This window comes from Camelus dromedarius, chromosome 21, assembly GCF_036321535.1.
Source record: "Camelus dromedarius isolate mCamDro1 chromosome 21, mCamDro1.pat, whole genome shotgun sequence".
Taxonomy (NCBI): Eukaryota; Metazoa; Chordata; class Mammalia; order Artiodactyla; family Camelidae; genus Camelus; species Camelus dromedarius.
The window spans coordinates 34,158,677-34,178,727 of record NC_087456.1 but is presented as its reverse complement, the minus strand read 5'-3'; the positions used below and the strand labels follow the sequence as shown (position 1 = coordinate 34,178,727).

Below are 20,051 nucleotides of genomic sequence, written 5' to 3'. Positions count from 1 at the left end.
CTGAAACTATTGGAAATCAACTGTAACTCAGTAAAAAATACTAAAAACAATAACCACAGGAAAAATTTCCTTTCTGTTTTGGAGATTTGACAACCAAAAGATCCTGGAAGTATGGGCACTTCAACAGTGTTGAAAACCCCCACTTAGCACCGACAACACAGTTTCTCGGTCCCAAAGCCTATTGTGCAATACAGAGAATCAGAGCTTTTTAAAGAGATGTGTGATGATGGGTGCTGGGCCTGGGAGGTATACAGTGAGACTGGATCATCGGTATTCTGCTAAAAAGGAGGGAAATGCTCAAAGGCCCATGGGACACAAGAAAATCAATCAGAAGCCAGGTTCAGGAGGCACTCACCACCAGATTTTGGATAATTTGAGCTTCAGACAAATAACTCACTTCAAATAATTGATTGTGATACATTAAAGAAATAAAAATCTAGGAGTCCATGCTGATAACTTTTTCTTAAGGGGAAACATCTTAAAACCATCATGGAAGGTTACTATTACATCAGGCCCTTGCTCCAAATATTGAAAATTAAAGGTCAAAACTAAAGGTTTGGCAAAACTTTTTAGGTGAGTTTAATATAAGAAGAGTTGGTAAATTAAAACTCATCTTTACACAGAATGACAATTTAGAATGCAGAAAAATGATAGAATTGGATCTTAAAAATCACTATTTTCTAGCCAAAAGTGACATAATTGATTGTAGTCACATGTTGTAAATAGATTCTACAACCATTAGGTGAAAATTAGGAGAAATAGTATACACAGAAATGTTAACATTGACAGCAAAGATAACTTGCCAGTTGTAACAATATTCATTTAAAGGTGAGAAAACTGGCTGTGACCAGTGCTTCAGATTTAGATCCATGAGCTCCAGTGCTGATGGCCCATGCTTGTTTTCCTAAGAAAGCCACTGGGTTTGATGCAGCATGGAGTAACAGGATACCACCTTAAAATATTTTTAGCTTAATTATTTAGAGCTCTATTTTCACCTTAGGGTTTTCATGAGTTTTAGAAATTTAACATGCTCATAGGGCATGAGTGGGACTTTGTGCTTTGCACCCAGAGATTGACACATTGTAATTGACTGTACTTCAGTAATAAATACAATACAACACAATACAATAAAATAAAATAAAATAAAATACTTATAGGCAACTGATTTAAACCAACTCTGCTGTTTGAAATGTATAAACATAAAAATCATATTTCAGACTCTCGTGATTAAATGCTTCCAAAACCATCTGTACCAGCAAAATCATGAACATTTTATTAGATCTGACATCATTACCAAAGAGGTCTCTACAGTTCTCATCACATACTGTGTTACTTTGTATATATCTGTATCTTAAAATGACATATATTATGGTTTAAAGGTGATATACATTAAAGAGAAAAAATTGAGAATACAAGTAAGTGAAAAGGAGTTAAAACCACATTTATTCTGTTATGTCCAAATTCAACTATAGTTAGTCTTAAGTATTTATCCTGCCACTATTTTCTCTATAAAAATGTCTTCAGTGTTTAAAGCATAGTGTGTGTATGTGTCTGTATTTATACTTGATGTTGGGTTTTTAAAATCACTTTTCATGTCACATTAAGACATTTATTCATCCAATTTGATTCTGATTCCTCGTAATGATGTGGCTGAATTATTAAATGTGCTCCATAGGCATCTCATACAAGGTCACATCTTTCACCTTTTCTGGGTGCACTGTTTACTGACAGGTCAGCAAAGGCGGGAAACGACTCTGTTCATCTTACTACTAACACAGGCATGGCATGGTTTTCTTTTTACTTATTTGTGAAGTGCTATTGTTTTGAAGATGGAGACAAGCATTTTTTCCCCATTTCCCTGAAAGAGAGAGGCTCAGAAAGCCTGAGAAGTTGAGGAGATAGATTTGAGAAAGGTGGGAGAATGATGGATGGAAGCAGCACTGAAGTGATTTCTCACCATCGATGTTTTATGAATAGGACACACAGCATTTTTATTTGCCAGGTTTTAATGAGGTGCTTTTACGAAGTGAGATTTATTGGTCTCCCAGATTATAACTGCATCATCCACATAATATTTAACACAAATTCTGATTTATGAATAAAAGGAGTCCAATGATACTCCATAAAATAAACTCAGAAGAATTGGATTAACAATGAACAGTTCTGACTACATCTGCATATTTCAGTTTTATGGCTGCATTTTAACCGTTGTTTCACCCACAAGTAGGATACGCCACTCGTCCTTCCCGACAGGCTACTCGAAAATTACGGGCAGGTGACTTTTCACGGTACCCACGTTTACATCGAAATTCAATAATGTCGTTGGCTCTAGTATAAATTTTTTTAGCATATCTCCATCTTAACTCTATGTTATGTTTTTCCATCATTTCTTGTGAAATTACACATGCCTCTGAAGTTTAAAAAAACATAAAACGTTAATTAGTATACAAATATTTTCCACAGAATTTCAGATTTTCAAGCAGAGTCTTGGACACTGGTCCAGGACTTCATTCTCTAAATCTTTTGCAAACCAACTCTCTGAAAATCCTTTATGTAGATTCCATCGATTCAAACAGTTAATGATGTAAAAATAATGTACTGTTTACTGTAAAAATTAAATGCTATACTTAATCATCATGTCAGTGATCATATGAAGAGCTTTCATTAAGGAATCTTTTGTTGCTATTGTTGCTTGAAACAAAAATTTTCAAACTTTATTTCTACACATACTACTATCTTTTAGTCAAGCAATAGAATGGCTGTTTGTTAGTCCTTGGAAACTCTACTAGAAACAGCTAACCATCATATTCATAGCACTCATTTCCCAGGATCCACGAGAAGATTAAAATACTCACCTAAGCATTTGGGAGGTTCTGACCACTCTCCATTCCTACATATTACATTCCTGTTTCCGTCCAGTTCATAGTAGGATTGGCACTGGTACTCAACGGTCGAGCCCGGAGGGTACACTGGCAACGGGAACGAGGTAATGTCTCCGTTGTCTATAGGTGGAGGAGGCCCACATTTTCCTTGAGAGTCTAAGGAATATGTTGTTAGATTTATTGAAGGACCAAAGAAAACCCTCCACAGTTTAAAATAAAGAAAGCAGCATAGTGTGCAGTATTAAAGCTTGTGATATCTAATAACATGAAAGTTACTGAAGAAATTTTCATCACTACACTGAGGCCTATTTTACAGCCGGTCCTTTCACCCCACATGAAAGTACACATAATACATTAACAAATATGTCTTTTTTGTATTATTCCAGTATTAAAAAATGTTTTCTTAGTGAATATACGCCGTGCAGATGAGTACATATGATAAACAAAAAGTTCTGTGTCCTTGTATAGAATGTACAGCAGTGCCTACTGAAGCCCTAGTCATTTTTAATGATTTTCATTCTTATTAGAAAAGAAACATCAGCTCCTTTAATAAAAGTCAAGAATTACAAACGTGAATAGTGGGAAAGGGAATGCTGCCTTCTTTTTCTGGACAAGGTGAGGTGGAAACATTCTGCTCATTGCTTCTGCTAAGTATTCCTTCTGCTAAGTAAACACCCTGAACATATGATGAACACCAACAGAGGAGACTGTGGAGGATGGAGAGAAGTCAGTCTGGTTGGCGACCTTGGGATTCAAGGAAGGATATTGTGTTTTCACTTCGCCCCCTGTGTGTCCTGGACTGGGCACTGAGACTGCAACCCAGGAATATTACCCATTCAGACAAGAAAAAGTGCTCATGAAGTGTTAACATCTTTCTCTTTAAGTGCAGGCCTGGGAAAGAAGTCACCTAGCAAGACAGAAACACTTTTACCAATCCTGACTCACTACAGAAATATACCGTAGAAGGAAGCTGACAGCCCTCTCCCTGCCTTGATCTGCAGAGGCCAAGTAAGGAGCCTGGACTTCCACCCACAGGCTGAGGGAACAAGACGCCTCTCTCCGTTCTCCTGCTGTCAGTGGAGGCCAAGTGGGAAGCCCAGACTTGCACCCTGCATGGCCGTAATGGAGGCCTGATAAATAAAAGATTTCAATAAAGTCCTTAGTCTCAAAAGGCAATACTCCAAACGCTCAGGATACAACTGAAAATCACTCAACATAGCAAGGACTAGAAAAGCCTCAAAACAAAAAGGAGAATCAACAGAAGACAACACTGCAATGACACAAATATTGAAATTACTGGACAACAGTTTTTAAAAATCCTACTGAATTTATAGAACTAAAAAATAGAGTAAGAGATTTTTTTTTAAAAGAAACAAACTGGTTGAACTCTACAATATACTGCAGCTGACAGAAGGATAAATTAACTTGAATATAAACTAATTTTGAAAATAGACTGAAAACAATGGACAGAGCTTCGTGGACCTCTGGGAAGACAGCAAAAGATTGAAAAGAAAGGGGTTGGAGATCAAAAAAACTTTAAAACTATGGTTAAAAATTTCCCACATAGGGCATAAGGCATAAATCTACATACTGAAATATCTGAGTGAATTCCAAAGAGAATAAATGCAAAGAAACTTTCATCAAAATACATAAGACATACCAGATCAAACTGCTGGAAACTAAAGAAGAAGAAAAAAATCTCAAAAGCAGCTAGATAGATACTATGCAATACCTATATGGGAAAATAGTTCAAACACCAGCAAGGTTCTCATCCATGGCCACAGAGCCAAACAGAAGTCACAGCATTTCCCCAAGGCTGGAAGAAAAGAGCTGTCAACCCCAAATTCTGTATCCAGTGATGCTATCCTTTAGGATAAAAGGGAGAAATAAAGACATTCCCAGACACAGGAAAACAGAGAATTTATCTCCCGCAGACCTCTACTTAAAGAATTGCTAAAGGAAATCTTCAAATAGAAAGGAAAATATAACAGAAAAGGGATTGAGAATTTAGTAAACAAACAGTGCAATGGACTTTAAAAATAGGGGTAAATATAAGACTATCTTTTCTCTAATGAGTTTGCTAAATTACGTTTGTGCAAAATTGTATCATTTCATAAGGTGCTCAATGTATGTGGAGGGACCACTTAAAATATTTATGTTACAAACGTGAGGAGATTAAATGGGCCTAATGGAAGTAAGATTTCCACATTCCACTTGAAGTGGTAAAATGTCTATACAAGTAGGGTGTGATAAGCCTGAATGTATGTGTTAAAACCCAGAACAACGACTAAGAAAACAATGCAAAGAGATATGCTCAGAAGTAACGCAGAATATCAAAATTAAACTACTTCATCATGTTGAAAAATCCACAGGAAGGACAAGAAAGGAAACGGGGATGAGAAACAAAAACACACACAAAACAAACACTAAAATTTTTGGCTGCCATGGTCCCTAATATGCTAATAGTTACTTTAAATTAAATGGTCGAAATACAGCAGCTAAAAGCTGAAAATTTCAGGGTGGACACGTAAACAAGACCCAACTATATGCTGTCGACAAGAAATTCATTTCAAACATGAAAACATACGTGGGGGCAAGTGAAAAATTAGAAACACTACATACCAGGGAAAAGTTCCTTTGAAAACCACAAGTGGCTGATCTGTTATTTTCTTGGCTCCCCTTACTTCCTGAACTCTAAACACTCACGGGTCCCAGGACCAAGTTCCCAGACTCTTTATTTAATGTGCACACTAAGTCCTTGAGTAAGCTCAGCCAGTAACATGCCTTTACATACAATCCATATGCTGAAGATGCCCAAATTATATCACGTCCTTTGCAAGGCCCCAGGTCCCTATTCCATGTCTCACAGTGGAATTTCGTGTCAAACTGGAATATGTTGGGGTGTCAGAGTTACTTCTGGTATCTTTAACCCATTTATTCTTCAGGATCTTAATACTTAAGACAGGAAGTTTTCCATGATTCCAACTATTCAAACCTGGTCACATCTTTCACAAAATAAATATGTCAGATTACTTATTCAGTTGACAAAAAAACTGGACTTTAACCGCCACTGTTTCATTTGCACTTAAAAATTGTTCCATAAGAACTACTTCCTTATACATTTATATTAACATTATTTGTCCCTGATAAATTCTTTAATATTGGGAGAGTAGGTAAGATACTCTACCTTTGCACTGAGGTGGTTTTGTCCAAGTTCCATTTAAACATGTCACTTCTACGTCCCCAAAAAGGTCATAAGGTTTGAGGCATTCATAACGTACTCTCTCACCAGACTGATATCTAGGCTTCGGGTTTTGTAGAGCAGCATTTTCCACACTGGGTGGATTCACACAGGAAACATCTGCATAGAAAGAAAAAAAATCTCTAACATAACAATCATTTTGAGTAACACTTCAACAAATGGGATGTCATTCTTGGATACGCATCACTGTTAAATTTTTGAACAGAGGCATTGCCACGCGTCTGCAATAACAGTGTTACTCTCTTACCTACCTTCTGAAAGACACCAGAGTCAGAATTCCATTAAAGAATGGCGGCTGCATCTCCTTCCTTTGGGTGAAAATTTTAAAAAGGTTGGCAATCAATGTACAAGATGATCTCTTGCATTTCCATCTAGTAGCCTTAGTTTACAGAAAAGCGACACACTTTGACTAGTGACAGATCAGAAAGTGACAAGTGTAAGCAGTGAGCTGAAGCAGCTTGTTGTCAGATGGAGCTGGCCGCCACCTTGTGGCCATACGTGCAATGAACACAACTTCCAGAAACCTGGCTGTGAAGGAGCCTGGGAAGAGCCAGGGCAAGCTCAGCCAAGTCTTTCAGTCACATCAAAACAGCATCAAACTCATGGAGACAGAAGACGGGTGGATTATTTCCTTAAAGAAGCGCAAGAAGCTCACGTTACAGCCCCTACTCGTCTGTAGCAGGAGCTTCTATTTCCAGAACTGGCACCAAGGAGCCTGTGAAACAAAGAGCATCTACCTGAGTTGTTCCCAGCCCAGGCTGCAGAGCTCACTCGAGGGGTTTGTGAGAAGCAAAGACCCCAGACCCTGCCCTGAGCCCTCCCCACGAGGGATGCTGCAGCGGGGCCCTCGAATGGCTGGTTTCAGCTGCAGTCAGGGAGCAAACGCCACGGAGCTCAACCCCATTCAGTAGGGCGGGTGGCGATTTTAACTGAATGTCCTCAAAAAGACCCAAGTTATTCTGTTCAAACACAAACCAACCAACCCCATACATTGCAGCCGTCATATGGAGATTCTAACACACCAATACTGTCCAATTAACAAAATGTTTAGAAGATTAAAAGAAACCCCAAATTTCATTTAAAATTTTTCCTTGGATAGTTTACCCAATAACCCTGCTCCACAAAATATATCCCCACTGACAGTCTCCTGACCTTCATTCCTTTTTAGGCCTAGGTACGTGAACCTTGTAGATTCACTTTTATACTAATAGTGAATTTCTCTCTCTCTTTGGCAAATATAACACTTTACGTAGTAAAGTTCTGTGGTTCTTGAGCTGTTATCTTTGTACATAAAACCTGTTTAACATGCAGTTTTCTGTACTTGTCCCCAGAAGTTCACGTTAGTAATTCTGCAGTGGTGAGTAGAAATCTCCCTTAATTAACAAGCAGCGCAGACACGTCTGATGCAAGTGGCTGCCCTGATCTCAGACACACGCTGCTTGTCGCTGTGACGTGCTCCTTCACCAAGGGTGGGGGAGGTGTTTCACTCAAGGGATGTTCTAATATTTCTTTTCCACTACACTGGTTTTCCAAAGGCGGGCCCTGGACCCAGTAGCTCAGGCATCACCTGGGAACTTCTTAGAAATGCAAACTGTAGCCCTAGTCTACGCCTAAGGCATGAGAAAGTCTGGGGGTGGAGCCCCAAAAGCAGGTTAGCCAGCCCTGCAGGTGGTTCTGACGCACTCTTAAGTCTGACAAGCACTGGTCTCCTCAGAGCATCCCAGACCCTTAGGGGCTGTTTGATGGAGCTTCTTCTTGTTCTTCGAATTTCCCCCTCATCCTCCTGACAGACATCTTTAGGAAAGAATCATGCCCCGTGCCTATAACAGTATAAGGGAAAGTGCATGGCATTTCAAACCACAAGACCTGGATGGGAATCCTAGTTGTCAATTGCTCGGACTAAAACCATGCATAAATGTTTTTATCCCCTAAGCATATTTCCTCATTAAAAATTGGGAGGAGAACATTTATCCGGGACACAGAGTCAAGACCTCTGCCTGAAGCTCTCTCTCATTTGAGCACCCTGCACAGCTGTCATTGGCACGACTTCCAGGTTATAGATGAGAAAAGAGACACACAGAAGACTCAGGATGTGAACCTGCCGGCTACCTTGCCTAGCCCTGACCCATCGGACACAGACCGTTTGACAGTGTTGCCTTCTCTGCAAATGTGGACAGTGCTTCAATGAGTTTGTTGTGAGGGTTAAATAAGGCAACAGAGTTTAAAAGAATTCCAAAAAAGTAACCATTACATTTGTATCTGTTACCTTAGTGGTTTGGTGGATTGAGTGGAATCAGCGCTCATACCTGAAGGTGAGGGAATTCAACACCTAATAGAAGAACAGTTTTGTTTTAAAGGAGAAACCATAAACCATCATAAACAGATGGTTTTAAAAGATAAGATCAGTGAACTTTTACACTAGAAAAGCATAAATTCTAAGAAAACGAAACCAAAAATCTTTAGTTTCATAAAACTGAAAAAGAACAAGTAAAATTATTATGTAAATAGAAAAAAGTACATATCTTTCCATGAAAAGAAAAGCAAGCATTTATAAAATAGAGGAGAAGGGCAGGTACTTAAGTGGAACTGAACCACTCTTATGCACAAGTCAATGGACCTCAGATTAGAGCCTCTTCTCACAGCCTTGTGAAGTGGTTACTTAGATAAGGAGTGAGACTCCCTCATCTAATGTTTGTGTTTTTGCCCCAAAGACTTTCAGAGGCTCTGTTCAATGGAAAGACCACAGCAGTCAAAAAAACAACTTAAATTCCCTGGCTTTTGGTTACAGGAATGGGAGCACTACTGCGGCCAATGCAATGCAGACAAGCTACCTAGGAAGTTCTTGAAAAAAACATTCATGAAATTAAATCAGATTCACCATTAAAACTACACTACTGCAAAGGAAAAAAAAATCAATTAAAACACTGAAGTCTGCATACTTATTGAAAATAACCGTGAAGAGGCATTTTTGACTTTGTTTCTGGAGACATTTAGGCAAAACAAATCTCACTGTTTCTCCAGAATAGGTAGTTATTTAAATGGATTAAATGTTCCAATCAAAAGACGTGGAATGGATACAGAAACAGGGCTGTCTAAAAGAGATCGACCTCAGAGCTAGAGACACATGCAGGCTGAAATTGAGGGGATGGAAAAAATACTGTATGCAAATGGAAACCAAAAGAAATCTGCAGTGGCAATATGTATATCAGACAAAATAGATTTTAAAATAAAGAGTGTTACAAGAGACAACACTACATAATGCTCAAAGGATCAGTCCAAGGAGAAGATACAACAATTGTAAATATATATGCACCCAACATGGGAGCACCTCAATATATAAGGCAATTATTAACAGATATAAAAGGAGAAATGGACAGCAACACAATAATAGTGGGGGAACGTAACACCCCACTTACATCAATAGACAGATCATTCAGACAGAAAATCAATAAAGAAATACAGGACCAAATGACACATGAGGCCAGATGGACTTAATGGATATCTACAGAGCATTCCATCCAAAAGCAAGAGAATACCCATTCTTCTCAAGTGCACATGGAACATTCTCCAGAACTGATCACATGTTGGCCCACAAAGCAAGACACAGTAAATTTAAGAATACTGAAATTGTACCAAGCATCTTTTCCAACCACAATGCTACGAGGTCAGAAATCAACTGCAAGAAAACAACTGGCAACACTGCAAACACATGAAGACGAAGCAGTATACTACCAAACAACCGGTGGATCACTGCAGACGTCAAAGAGGAGATCAAAAAATACACTGAGATAAATGAAAAGACAAGGATCCAAAACCTCTGGGATGCTGCAAAATTAGTTCTAAGACTGAAGTTTATAGCAATAGAAACCTACCTGGGGAAACAAGAAACATCTCAAGTAAACAACCTAGTATTACTCTTAAAGCAGCTACGAAAAGAAGAATAAACACAGCCAAAGTTAGTAGAAGAATGGAAATCATAAGGATCAGAGCAGAAATAGATGAACTAGAGACTAAAAAAAAAAAAAAAAAAATAGAAAAGATCAATGAACCTAAAAGCTAGTTCTTTGAAAAGATAAACAAAATTGATAAATCATTAGTCATACCCATCAAGAAAAAAAGAGACAGGGCCCAAATTAATAAAGTCAGAAAGAAAAAAGAAGTTACAGCCACCACCACAGAAATACAGGGGATCATGAGGCTGCTATGAGCCACCGTATGCCAACCGAAAGGACAGTGTAGAAGACATGGACAATTTCTTAGAAAGGCACAGTTTGCCAAGACTGACTCAGGAAGAAATAGAAAATATGAACAGACCAGTTACCAGTACTGAGATTGACTCAGTTATTATAAAACTCCCAACAAACCAAAGTCCAGGACCAGATGGCTTCAGAGGTGAATTGTCCCAAACATTTAGTGAAGCGTTAAGACCTATGCTTGTGAAACTACTAGACAAAATTGCAGAGAAAGGAACACTTCTGAACTCCTTTTATGAGGCCACCGTAGATACCAAAGGCAGACAAGGATATCACAAAAAATGAAAATCACAGGCCAATAATTTATGACTATAGCTGCAAAAATCCTCAACAAAACTAGCAAATCGACTCCAACAATGCATCGAAAGGATCATACACCATGATCAAGTGGGATTTATTCCAGAGATGAAGGATTGTTCAGTATCCACAAATCTATCAATGTGATACAGCACAGTAACAAACTGATGAATAAAAACCATATGATCATCTTAATAGATGCAGAAAAAGCTTTTGATGAAATTCAAATATATGATAAGAATTCTCTGGGAAGTGGGCATAGACGGACCATGCCTCAACATAATAAAGGCCATATATGACAAACCCACAGCTAACATCATACTTAATGGTGAAAAGCTGAAAGCATTTCCTCTAAGATCAGGAACAAGACAAGGATGCCTACTCTCGCCACTGTCATTCAACATAGTTTTGGAAGTCCTAGCCACAGCAATCATAGAAGAAAAAGAAAAAAAGAGAATCCAAATAGGAAAAGAAGAAGTAACACTGTCACTGTTCATGGATGACATGATACTATACGTAGAACACCCTAAAGAAGTGATCAAAGAACGACTAGAGCTCATCAATGAATTTGGTAAAGTTGTAGGATACCAAGTGAATGTACAGAAATCACTTTCATTTCTATACACTAACAATACAATTCCAGAAAAGGAAATTAAGGAAACAATCCCATTTACGATCTCACCAGAAATAATAAAATACCTGGGAATAAACCTACCCAAGGAGGCAAAGGACCTGTACATTGATGAGAAAAATTGAAGATGACATAAACAGATGGAGAGATATACCATATTCTTGGATTGCAAGGATCAATATTGTTAAAATGGCCATACTACCCAAGGCAATGTACAGATTCAATGCAATCGGTATCCAATTAGCAATGATATTTTTCACAGAGCTGGAACAAAACAAAAGTTAAAATTTGTATAGAAACACAAAAGATGCCAAATAGCCGAAACAGTCTTGAAAAAGGAGACTAGATCTGGGGGAAATACACTCCCTGACTTCAGTCTGTACTACAAAGCTGCAGTAATGAAAACAGTATGGTACTGGCCCCAAAACAGACACATAGATCAATGGAACAGGTTAGAAAGTGCAGAAATAAACCCACGCACATATGGTCAATTAATCTACCACAAAGGAGGCAAGAATATACAATAGAGAAGACAGTCTCTTCAACAAGCGGTCCAGGGAAAACTGGACAGCTACCTGTAAAGGGCTGAATTTAGAACATTCGCTAATACCATATACAAAACTAAAGTCAAAACGGATTAAAGACCTAAATGTAAGACCAGATACTATAAAACTCCTGGAAGAAAACATAGAACACTCTTTGACATAAATCGCAGCAATATTTTTTTTTTCAAACCATCGCCTAGAGTAATGGAAATAAAAGGAAAAATAAACAAGTGGGATCTAATTAAACTTAAAAGCTTTTGCACAGCTAAGGATACAATCAACAACAAAAAGACAACCCACAGAATGGGAGAAAATATTTGCAAAGAATACAACTGACAAGAGACTAATTTCCAAAATATACAAGGAGCTCTTACACCTCAATATCAAAACAAAACAAAACAAACAAAACAAGCAACCCAATCAAAAGATGGGCATAGGATCTGAACAGACATCTCTCCAAAGAAGACATCCAGATGGCCAACAAGCACATGAAAAGAAGCTCAACATCACTAATACTTTAAGAGAAATGCAAATCAAAACTATAATGGAGTATCACCTCACACCAGTCAGAATGGCCATCATTCAGAAGTCCACAAATGATAAATGCTGGAGAGGGTGTGGAGCAAAAGGAACCCTCGTACACTACTGCTGGGAATGTAAGTTGGTGCAGCCACTATGGAGGACAGTATGGAGGTTTTTATAAAATCTAAAAACACTTACTATATGATCCAGAAATCCCACTCCTTGGTATATATCTGAAAGAAGATATAATTTGAAAAGACATGTTCACAGTAGCACTATTTAAAACAGCCAAGACATGGAAACAACCTAAGTGTCCATCAACAGATGACTGGATAAAGAATATGTGGTACACACACACACACAATGGAATACTACTCAGCCATAAAAGTATAAAATAATGCCATTTGCAGCAACATGGATGGACGTGGAGATCGTCATTCTAAATGAAGAAGTCAAAGAGAAAGATAATACCAGCTGATATCACTTATATGTGGAATCTAAAAAAAAAAATGACACAAATGAACTTATCTACAAAACAGAAAGAGACTCATAGAACAAACTTATGGTTACAAGGAAGTAAATGGCTGGGAAAGGTAAAATTAGGAATTCATAATTGGCACCTCTTGGGGAGTGATGAAAATTGTAGCTGTCTTGACTATGGTAGTGGTTTCATGGGTGTATACATCTAATAAAATCATCATATTGCACATCTGAAATGTGTGTACTTTACTGGACAGGAATCATACTACAATAAAAGTGTTAACGGCCCCCTCCCCAAAAGAAATTCATCCTAATTTGCTATAGATTTCTTCATCAAATAATAAAGATCTTTATGTGAAAAAAGAAGATGTTCAAGTGACCTGAAGCCATATGAAAGTGTGCTCAACATGACCCATCATCAAGGATGCGCAATATTATAATGAGAAGCAAACACTGCTCCACAGCCACCAGAATGGCTAAAACCGACAGACTTGCAACGCTTAATGTTACTGAGGAGGTGGAAGAATTAGAACTCTCATACATTGCTGGTGATCATTCAAAATACTAGTCCAAAGACATTGAAGAACTTTGTAGCAATGTCTTGTATAGTTAGCCCTGCTGCTAGTTTGTTATCCAGCAATTTCACTTCAGATATTCACTCAAGAAAATTAGAATGTATTTCCCCGGCACCCACTAAAAGGCTTAAACAAGACTGTCTACGGCAGGCTTATTCACAAGCAGAAAAAACAACGGAAATTAACACCAACAGGAGCATGAATAAGCAGACTGTGATATATTAATATTAAAACAAAGGAATGCTCTTTTAAAAAATACATGAATTACTGATACATTCAGTTACATCTATGAATTTTTAAAACAAATTTTGTTGAGTGAAATGTGTCAGACACAAAGAGTACATATTGTTTAACTCCATATATATGTACATACACATATATAGATATTGCTTAATAGGACTTCCCTAAGATCCTTCATGATTTATTTTGTTTTCCGCTCATTAAAACATATACTTGGCATACAGTAATATTTAAACTGTAACCAGCAGTTCAATTTTATTTTTCTACATAGCGAATAAACATAAACAGAAAATCCATCTTTTCACCATTTCACTCCACCCTAGAACATACCACAGCTGGATTATGGTAATATTCTCCTAACTGGCCTTCCCCTCTCTTCTTGGACATCTCGATCCATTTTCTAAAGAGTAACCATAGTGATCTTGTTTCACACTCACTTTGTGTCATTTCCCTGCTTAAAACCTCTCAGAGGTTTCTTTTTCTTTTTTGAAGACATCTTTTATTCTTTAATTCAAGTAGAGTCAGTTACAGTGTGTCAACTTCTGGTGTACAGTTCAATGTCGCAGTCATGCATATGCATATACATACATAGATTCATTTTCATAGAAGGGTATTACAAGATATTGAATATAGTTCCCTGTGCTATACAGAAGAAATTTGTTTTTAATTTATTTTTGTATATAGTGGCTAACGTTTGCAAAGCTCAAACTCTCAAAGTTGATCTCTTCCCACCCCCTTTCCCCTGGTAACCAAAAAATTGTTTACTAGGTCTGCAAGTCTCTTTCTGTTTTGTAGATGGGTTCATTAGTGTCCTCTTTTTACTCTTTCTTTAGATTCTACATATGAGTAATATCATATTTTTCTTTCTCTTTCTGGCTTACATCACTTAGAATGACAATCTCTAGGTCCATCCATGTTGCTGCAAATGGCATTATTTTATTATTTTTTAAGGCAGAGTAGTATTTTATTGTATAAATATACCACAACTTCTTTATCCAGTCATCTGTTGTTGGACATTTAGGTTGTCTCCACGTCTTGCTATTGTGAATAGTGCTGCTATGAACGTTGGGGTGCGTGTATCTTTTCAAAGTAGAGTTCTCTCTGGATATATGCCCAGAAGTGGGATTGCTGGATCATGTGGTAAGTGTATTTTTAGTTTTTTGAGGAATCTCCGTAGTGTTTTCCATAGCAGCTGCACCAAACTACATGCCCAGCAGCAGTGTAGGAGGGGTCCCTTTTCTCCACGGCCTCTCCAGCATTGATCGTTTGTGGACTTTTGAATGATGGCCATTCTGACTGGGGTGATTTGATATGTCAGTGTAGTTTTGATTTTCATTTCTGTAATAATTAGGAATATTGAACATTTCTTCAGGTGCCTGTTGGCCATTTGTATGTCTTCATTAGAGAATTGCTTGTTTAGGTCCTCTGCCCATTTTTGGATCTGGTTCTTGTTTTTTTGTTGTTAAGCTGTATGAGTTGTTTGTATATTCTGGAGGTTTAACCGTTGTCAGTCACATCATTTGCAAGTATTTTCTCCCATTCCATAGATTGTCTTTCTGTTTTGCTTATGGTTCCTAATTGAACATGGACTAAAATCCAAAATCTTGATCATGGCCCTAAAATTCCTGAATTATTTACTCAACACTTTGCCTCGTCATGAGCCACAATGGTCTCCTTGATTTTCTTCAGAGAATACAGGCTTGTGGTGCATTAAGGCCATTTATCTGACTCCTCCTCTCCAGATGTCAACCCTAAGGTTGGGGGAGATTCCTAAACAACCTTACACGAAATATGCCCCCCACCTCCAGTCATGTTCTTCATATTATCTTTTATAATGTGCGTGATTCATAATTTTCAGTCCTCAATTTCTTCTTTTTTTTTTTTTTACCATTAGTGTTATTTCTACTGTCGGTCTCTCACTTGACATTATAGCCTGTGAATAAAGAGACAGTGACTCTTGTAGAGGATTGATTTCCAACACTTACGGAAGTGCTCGGTGTGTAAAAGGTGTACAGTAAATATGGACTAGATGATTTGGTGATGCGTGCAGACGTCCTGAGGACGAGAGTAGAGCTTGTTCTGAGAGGCTTTGACTGTGCTTTAGGAATCTTACTCCCAGGGTTCCCAAGTCTCTTATTCATTGAAGTAACATTTAAGTAACATTTAAGCAAAAATATGAGAAACTCCAAGTCAACTTCAACACCAATATATTCTTATTTCTAATATGGTTCATATGAAACAGTTTTCCATATTTTAAATTACAAACTGTAAGCCTAAATTTCGGAACTACGTGGTTGTAACGATGTGGAAATTATTGATACTTTTGTGCTGATCTTTTAAATTTAGCATTTACCAAAAAAAAGATAAGTGCCAAGTAAACTTGTTTGCTAAGCCATATGATTTTGCAAATGTGATATTTTCACTATCTCTCTATGACAAATTTAACTTATCATGTTATGTCAGCAGATCTTACACAGTTTTACTATAAACATTAACTTCGTGCTACTTAGACATAGAAGTGTCTTTCAAAGTTTTCCACTGTGTTTTTGCTAGTGTTTTCTATCATTACCTACATTTAATTTATGCAAGCAGACAAAGTAATTCTTAAATGACGATCCAAAGATTTGCATGTCTACCTAGACACAGTTGGACCCCTGAAACTAAAAAGATTAGGACAGTAGCAAATAGCATTACTTCACATATTTAATACTGTTGTTTCTCCGTAAGATGAGAAGAATGCGGGATCGCAGAGGACAGTGTTTTACTTACGGACACGACTGCATTTAGGAAGGAGGGACCAGCCGCTTTCTGTACAGGTGATGCCTCTCTGATTATTTGGAAGACTGTAGCCGGTGTCACAGACAATTTGTACAGAGTCACCCTCCTGGTGTATTTGTCCTGAAGATGCAGAATGACCATTTTCCACCCAAGGGAAAAAGCACTGTCCTAAAACCCAAAAGATGACTGATACAGATGTTGCATTGAAAGAGTATTACATTTTTCATACTTCGAAAGAGAAAACAAGTGCAAAAGTTGGTTTCATAAAAATAAGGCCATGCATGTCAAAGTTAATATGCAATATCATTAAGTATTATTTGCATATATAAGAAACATTTTACGTCTAAAAATTACTTTCCACAAATATCTTCTTATAAAGGCGAATGGCACATGTCATCTTTGCTGGTCCCCCCAGTACCTGCCACCATGACTGTCTAGACTCTGTGGTGCCTTCAGGCACACCCTCTCCACTGACTGACTACGCTGAACGGTTCATCTGGATAATGATGGGGGTGTTTACTCACTGAGACACTTTGGAGTTGGGGACCATCCTTTCTCTGTACAGGCTATTGGAGTCCAGGGTGATTGTGAAGGAGACACAAATTTGTGATCACAGGTGTAGTAGAAATATTTCCCCATGTCAACGGGAAAAGTTTCTTTGTATTTGTTTTCATCGTATATGTTTCCATGTTTTATCTCCGGAAAATCGCAAGTTCTCCCTTGAGAAAAAAAAAACGGTATCCTACATGAATAAATACGGAACACATTTTACTAATCCCACCGATGAATTTATTATTCTACTCAGTTTAATTATTGCACTGTATCAGTGAGCAGAGATTGGGACAGCCTGTAGTTAGGAGTACAGAGGTACGTGAGGGGTTCCTGATGTTTAAGTTCTTTGGAAATATTTCCAAGATGAGAATCACACAGAAAAATGTAAACACCGAGGAAGAGGATAAAAGTGGTTGTATCGACTAAACCTCCCAGATGTAGGAAGTTTGCTTCTGGCCAGATGGCAGGACTGTCTGTGGCTCTGTGTCCCTTCTTGCGCCTCTCCTTCCTGTGTCCTCCACAGATGTCCCCTCAGCATCCCAGCGCTTTCTAGCCCTCTCCTCCCAGGCCGGGTCACATGCTGCGTAGGCTACCTGTGTGAAGAACTACATGTGCACGTATGAATATACATATGTATTCAGGCATTTATGTTTAGTCATACATGTATCTATGGCTGTGTGTTATATTTTCGGTGAAACAGTGAAGATAATTTGAATGTTAAATACATTTCCTAAAGGAAAAAATTAGCAACAGAGTATCCCAAGACATATTACTAAATGCTGACGAGTGTCTTCTGAAAGTACCTATGTAAGAATTTAAATATACTTGAGTGGAAATCAGGAAAATAATTTTTGATTATTACTCTACATTTAAAAAATGTAGGATTGTGTTTATTTACTAAGGCTGCCGTAACACAGCGCTATCAACAGGACGGTTTAAATAACAAACATTTATTTTCTCACAATTCTAGCGGCCAGAGGTGCAAGATTGAGGTATGAAAAGGTTTGGTTCCTTCTCTGGCCTCTCTCTTGGCTTCTCCCTGTGTCTCTACACGGACTTCCCTCTCTCTGTCTGTGTCCTGATCTCCTCCCCTCAGACCAACACTAGATTTATTGACCCAGAGCCCACCCTAATAACCTCATTTTGACTTAATTACCTTTTTAAACAACGTACCTCCCTTTACAGTTACATTCTGAGGTCCTGGGAGTTAGGACTTCAACATATGAATTTTAGAGGACAGAATTCAACCTGTGCCCACTAAATACACAAAGATGTTTCTATTTACACAAAAGTGTGCTTCTACAGGGCGGATTCCTCACTCTGTTGAGAAACTGCTACAACTCAAACTTACAAGGCATTTAGCTCAAAGACTCCTTTTAGAAAGAGCTCACGGAAGGAGAAGAGTTTACACTGGACAGGAATCTTTGTTATATTGTTGTTATTGCTGTTGCTAGTGAAGGAAGTTGCCCCAGTAGAGACTTAAATAACATACAAAACCAACCATGCAGCAAATTATTAAAGTGAATTCTTTTTGTAAGTTAAGGAATAAAACATCGTGATTTGCCTTCAGTTCGTAAATGGTGCAACGAGGAATCCTAAAGCATATCAGAGGTTTTGTTTACAGTAACTTGGAAAGGAGATTTGTTTTTTATTTTGAATAAAGTAAGACAGTAAAAAGATATTGTAATGAAGGATTTATAAAATGTTTAAAAGAAGGAGAGAACTTATTTACGTTAAGAAAATCTTAAAGATTGTATATATTTATAAAAAGAGCTTTTAGAAGTAATACCTAGAAATATATTCGTTCTTAATTTAAAAGTAAGTTAAAGACTCTACAATTATGTTTCTTATGTCTAAAATATAATTACTTAATCTACAACAATTGCATTCAGATAAATTAACATAGACTACTTCACTGTAAACGTGAAAACACTTTAGTGAACAATGTCCTAGGGTTAATGCTCTAAAAATTATTTACTGAAATATTAAATCGATCATGATATTAATGACTTAAGTTGTATTAAGGTATAATTAACATAGTGAACTGAATATATTTGATTTAATGAATTTTGCCCTATGAATCCATGAAACCATCACCATGTGCAAGATCATAAAGATACCCATTGCTCCCAAAGTTTTCCTTGCATTAAAAATAAGAACCCTTCATTTATTTTGAAGTCAGAAGGTTCCTAATGTTGTGTGAGCATATTCACTTCGTAATGAGCGTTGAGAGTCTTTTTGATGTAGAAGTCAAAAACCAGAGAAAGCATAATTCCTTTTTCCCTTGGAAGAGTATGAGATAATTTTCCTCTAAGGTTACAGTTTGTAAAGATGACACAATACAGTCAATTCCTACGAGTCTATTATTGAAATATAGAGACACGTGAGAGTAGATAAAGCATGAAGTTACCTTTAAAAGGCAAACTGAGGGTTCATCTCTGTTTTCAACTTACTTTGTCTGTGAGCACAGGAAACCCACAGGGGGAGGAGGACAGTGGTTAGTAGCAGCATGTCCGATACGCCCACCGGTACGTTCGTACAAGGACCTCCCGTTGTGTTCCTTGGGGTTTTAAATCTGCTTCACTAGCAGTTGTTAAGTGTGACTCTGATTTAAGGGCATTACCATGATGCTAGTTAACTGAGGTCACTTTGTAAATATCAAAGTTCAAAGAGCTTTGAAAATCCATGAATTCCGGGTAGTGGTTTCACAATAATTTCTTGAGTTCATTCCCTGACATGTACGTGTACACCTGTTTCAGGGACGGTAATAGACGGGCTCCCACAGTGATACAAAACACTAATTTTTAAGTTAAGCACTTCTTAAAAAAAGGTGAAGTTCTTTCTCAACCCGGTGAATCACGTGAATAACTGAGTCCATGTCACTAACGCCTTCTTCTGTCCTTTATTTACCTTCACCACCTTCTCCACTTAGGGGTCTATGAAGATCAAAGTGTATTTAGAATTAATTTCACCACCTGTGTTTTCTTGTGCTTAAGGCAGCAGTGATTGTTAAAAACTCATATGGGATCACACT

At 37.7% G+C, this 20,051-nt stretch overlaps 1 protein-coding gene across 1 annotated transcript; it reads right to left on the bottom strand.

Moving 5' to 3' along the window:
• Positions 1-1,250: 1,250 nt before the first annotated feature.
• On the bottom strand, positions 1,251-19,591 carry LOC135318771 (complement factor H-related protein 1-like). Its single transcript, XM_064477012.1, has 6 exons — positions 19,471-19,591; positions 16,990-17,184; positions 16,457-16,633; positions 6,070-6,243; positions 2,856-3,038; positions 1,251-2,410 (listed from the first exon to the last, which is right to left on the bottom strand). Exons 1-6 carry the CDS (start codon positions 19,526-19,528, stop codon positions 2,214-2,216), a joined length of 984 nt encoding a protein of 327 aa, XP_064333082.1. The 5' UTR covers positions 19,529-19,591; the 3' UTR covers positions 1,251-2,213.
• Positions 19,592-20,051: the final 460 nt, after the last annotated feature.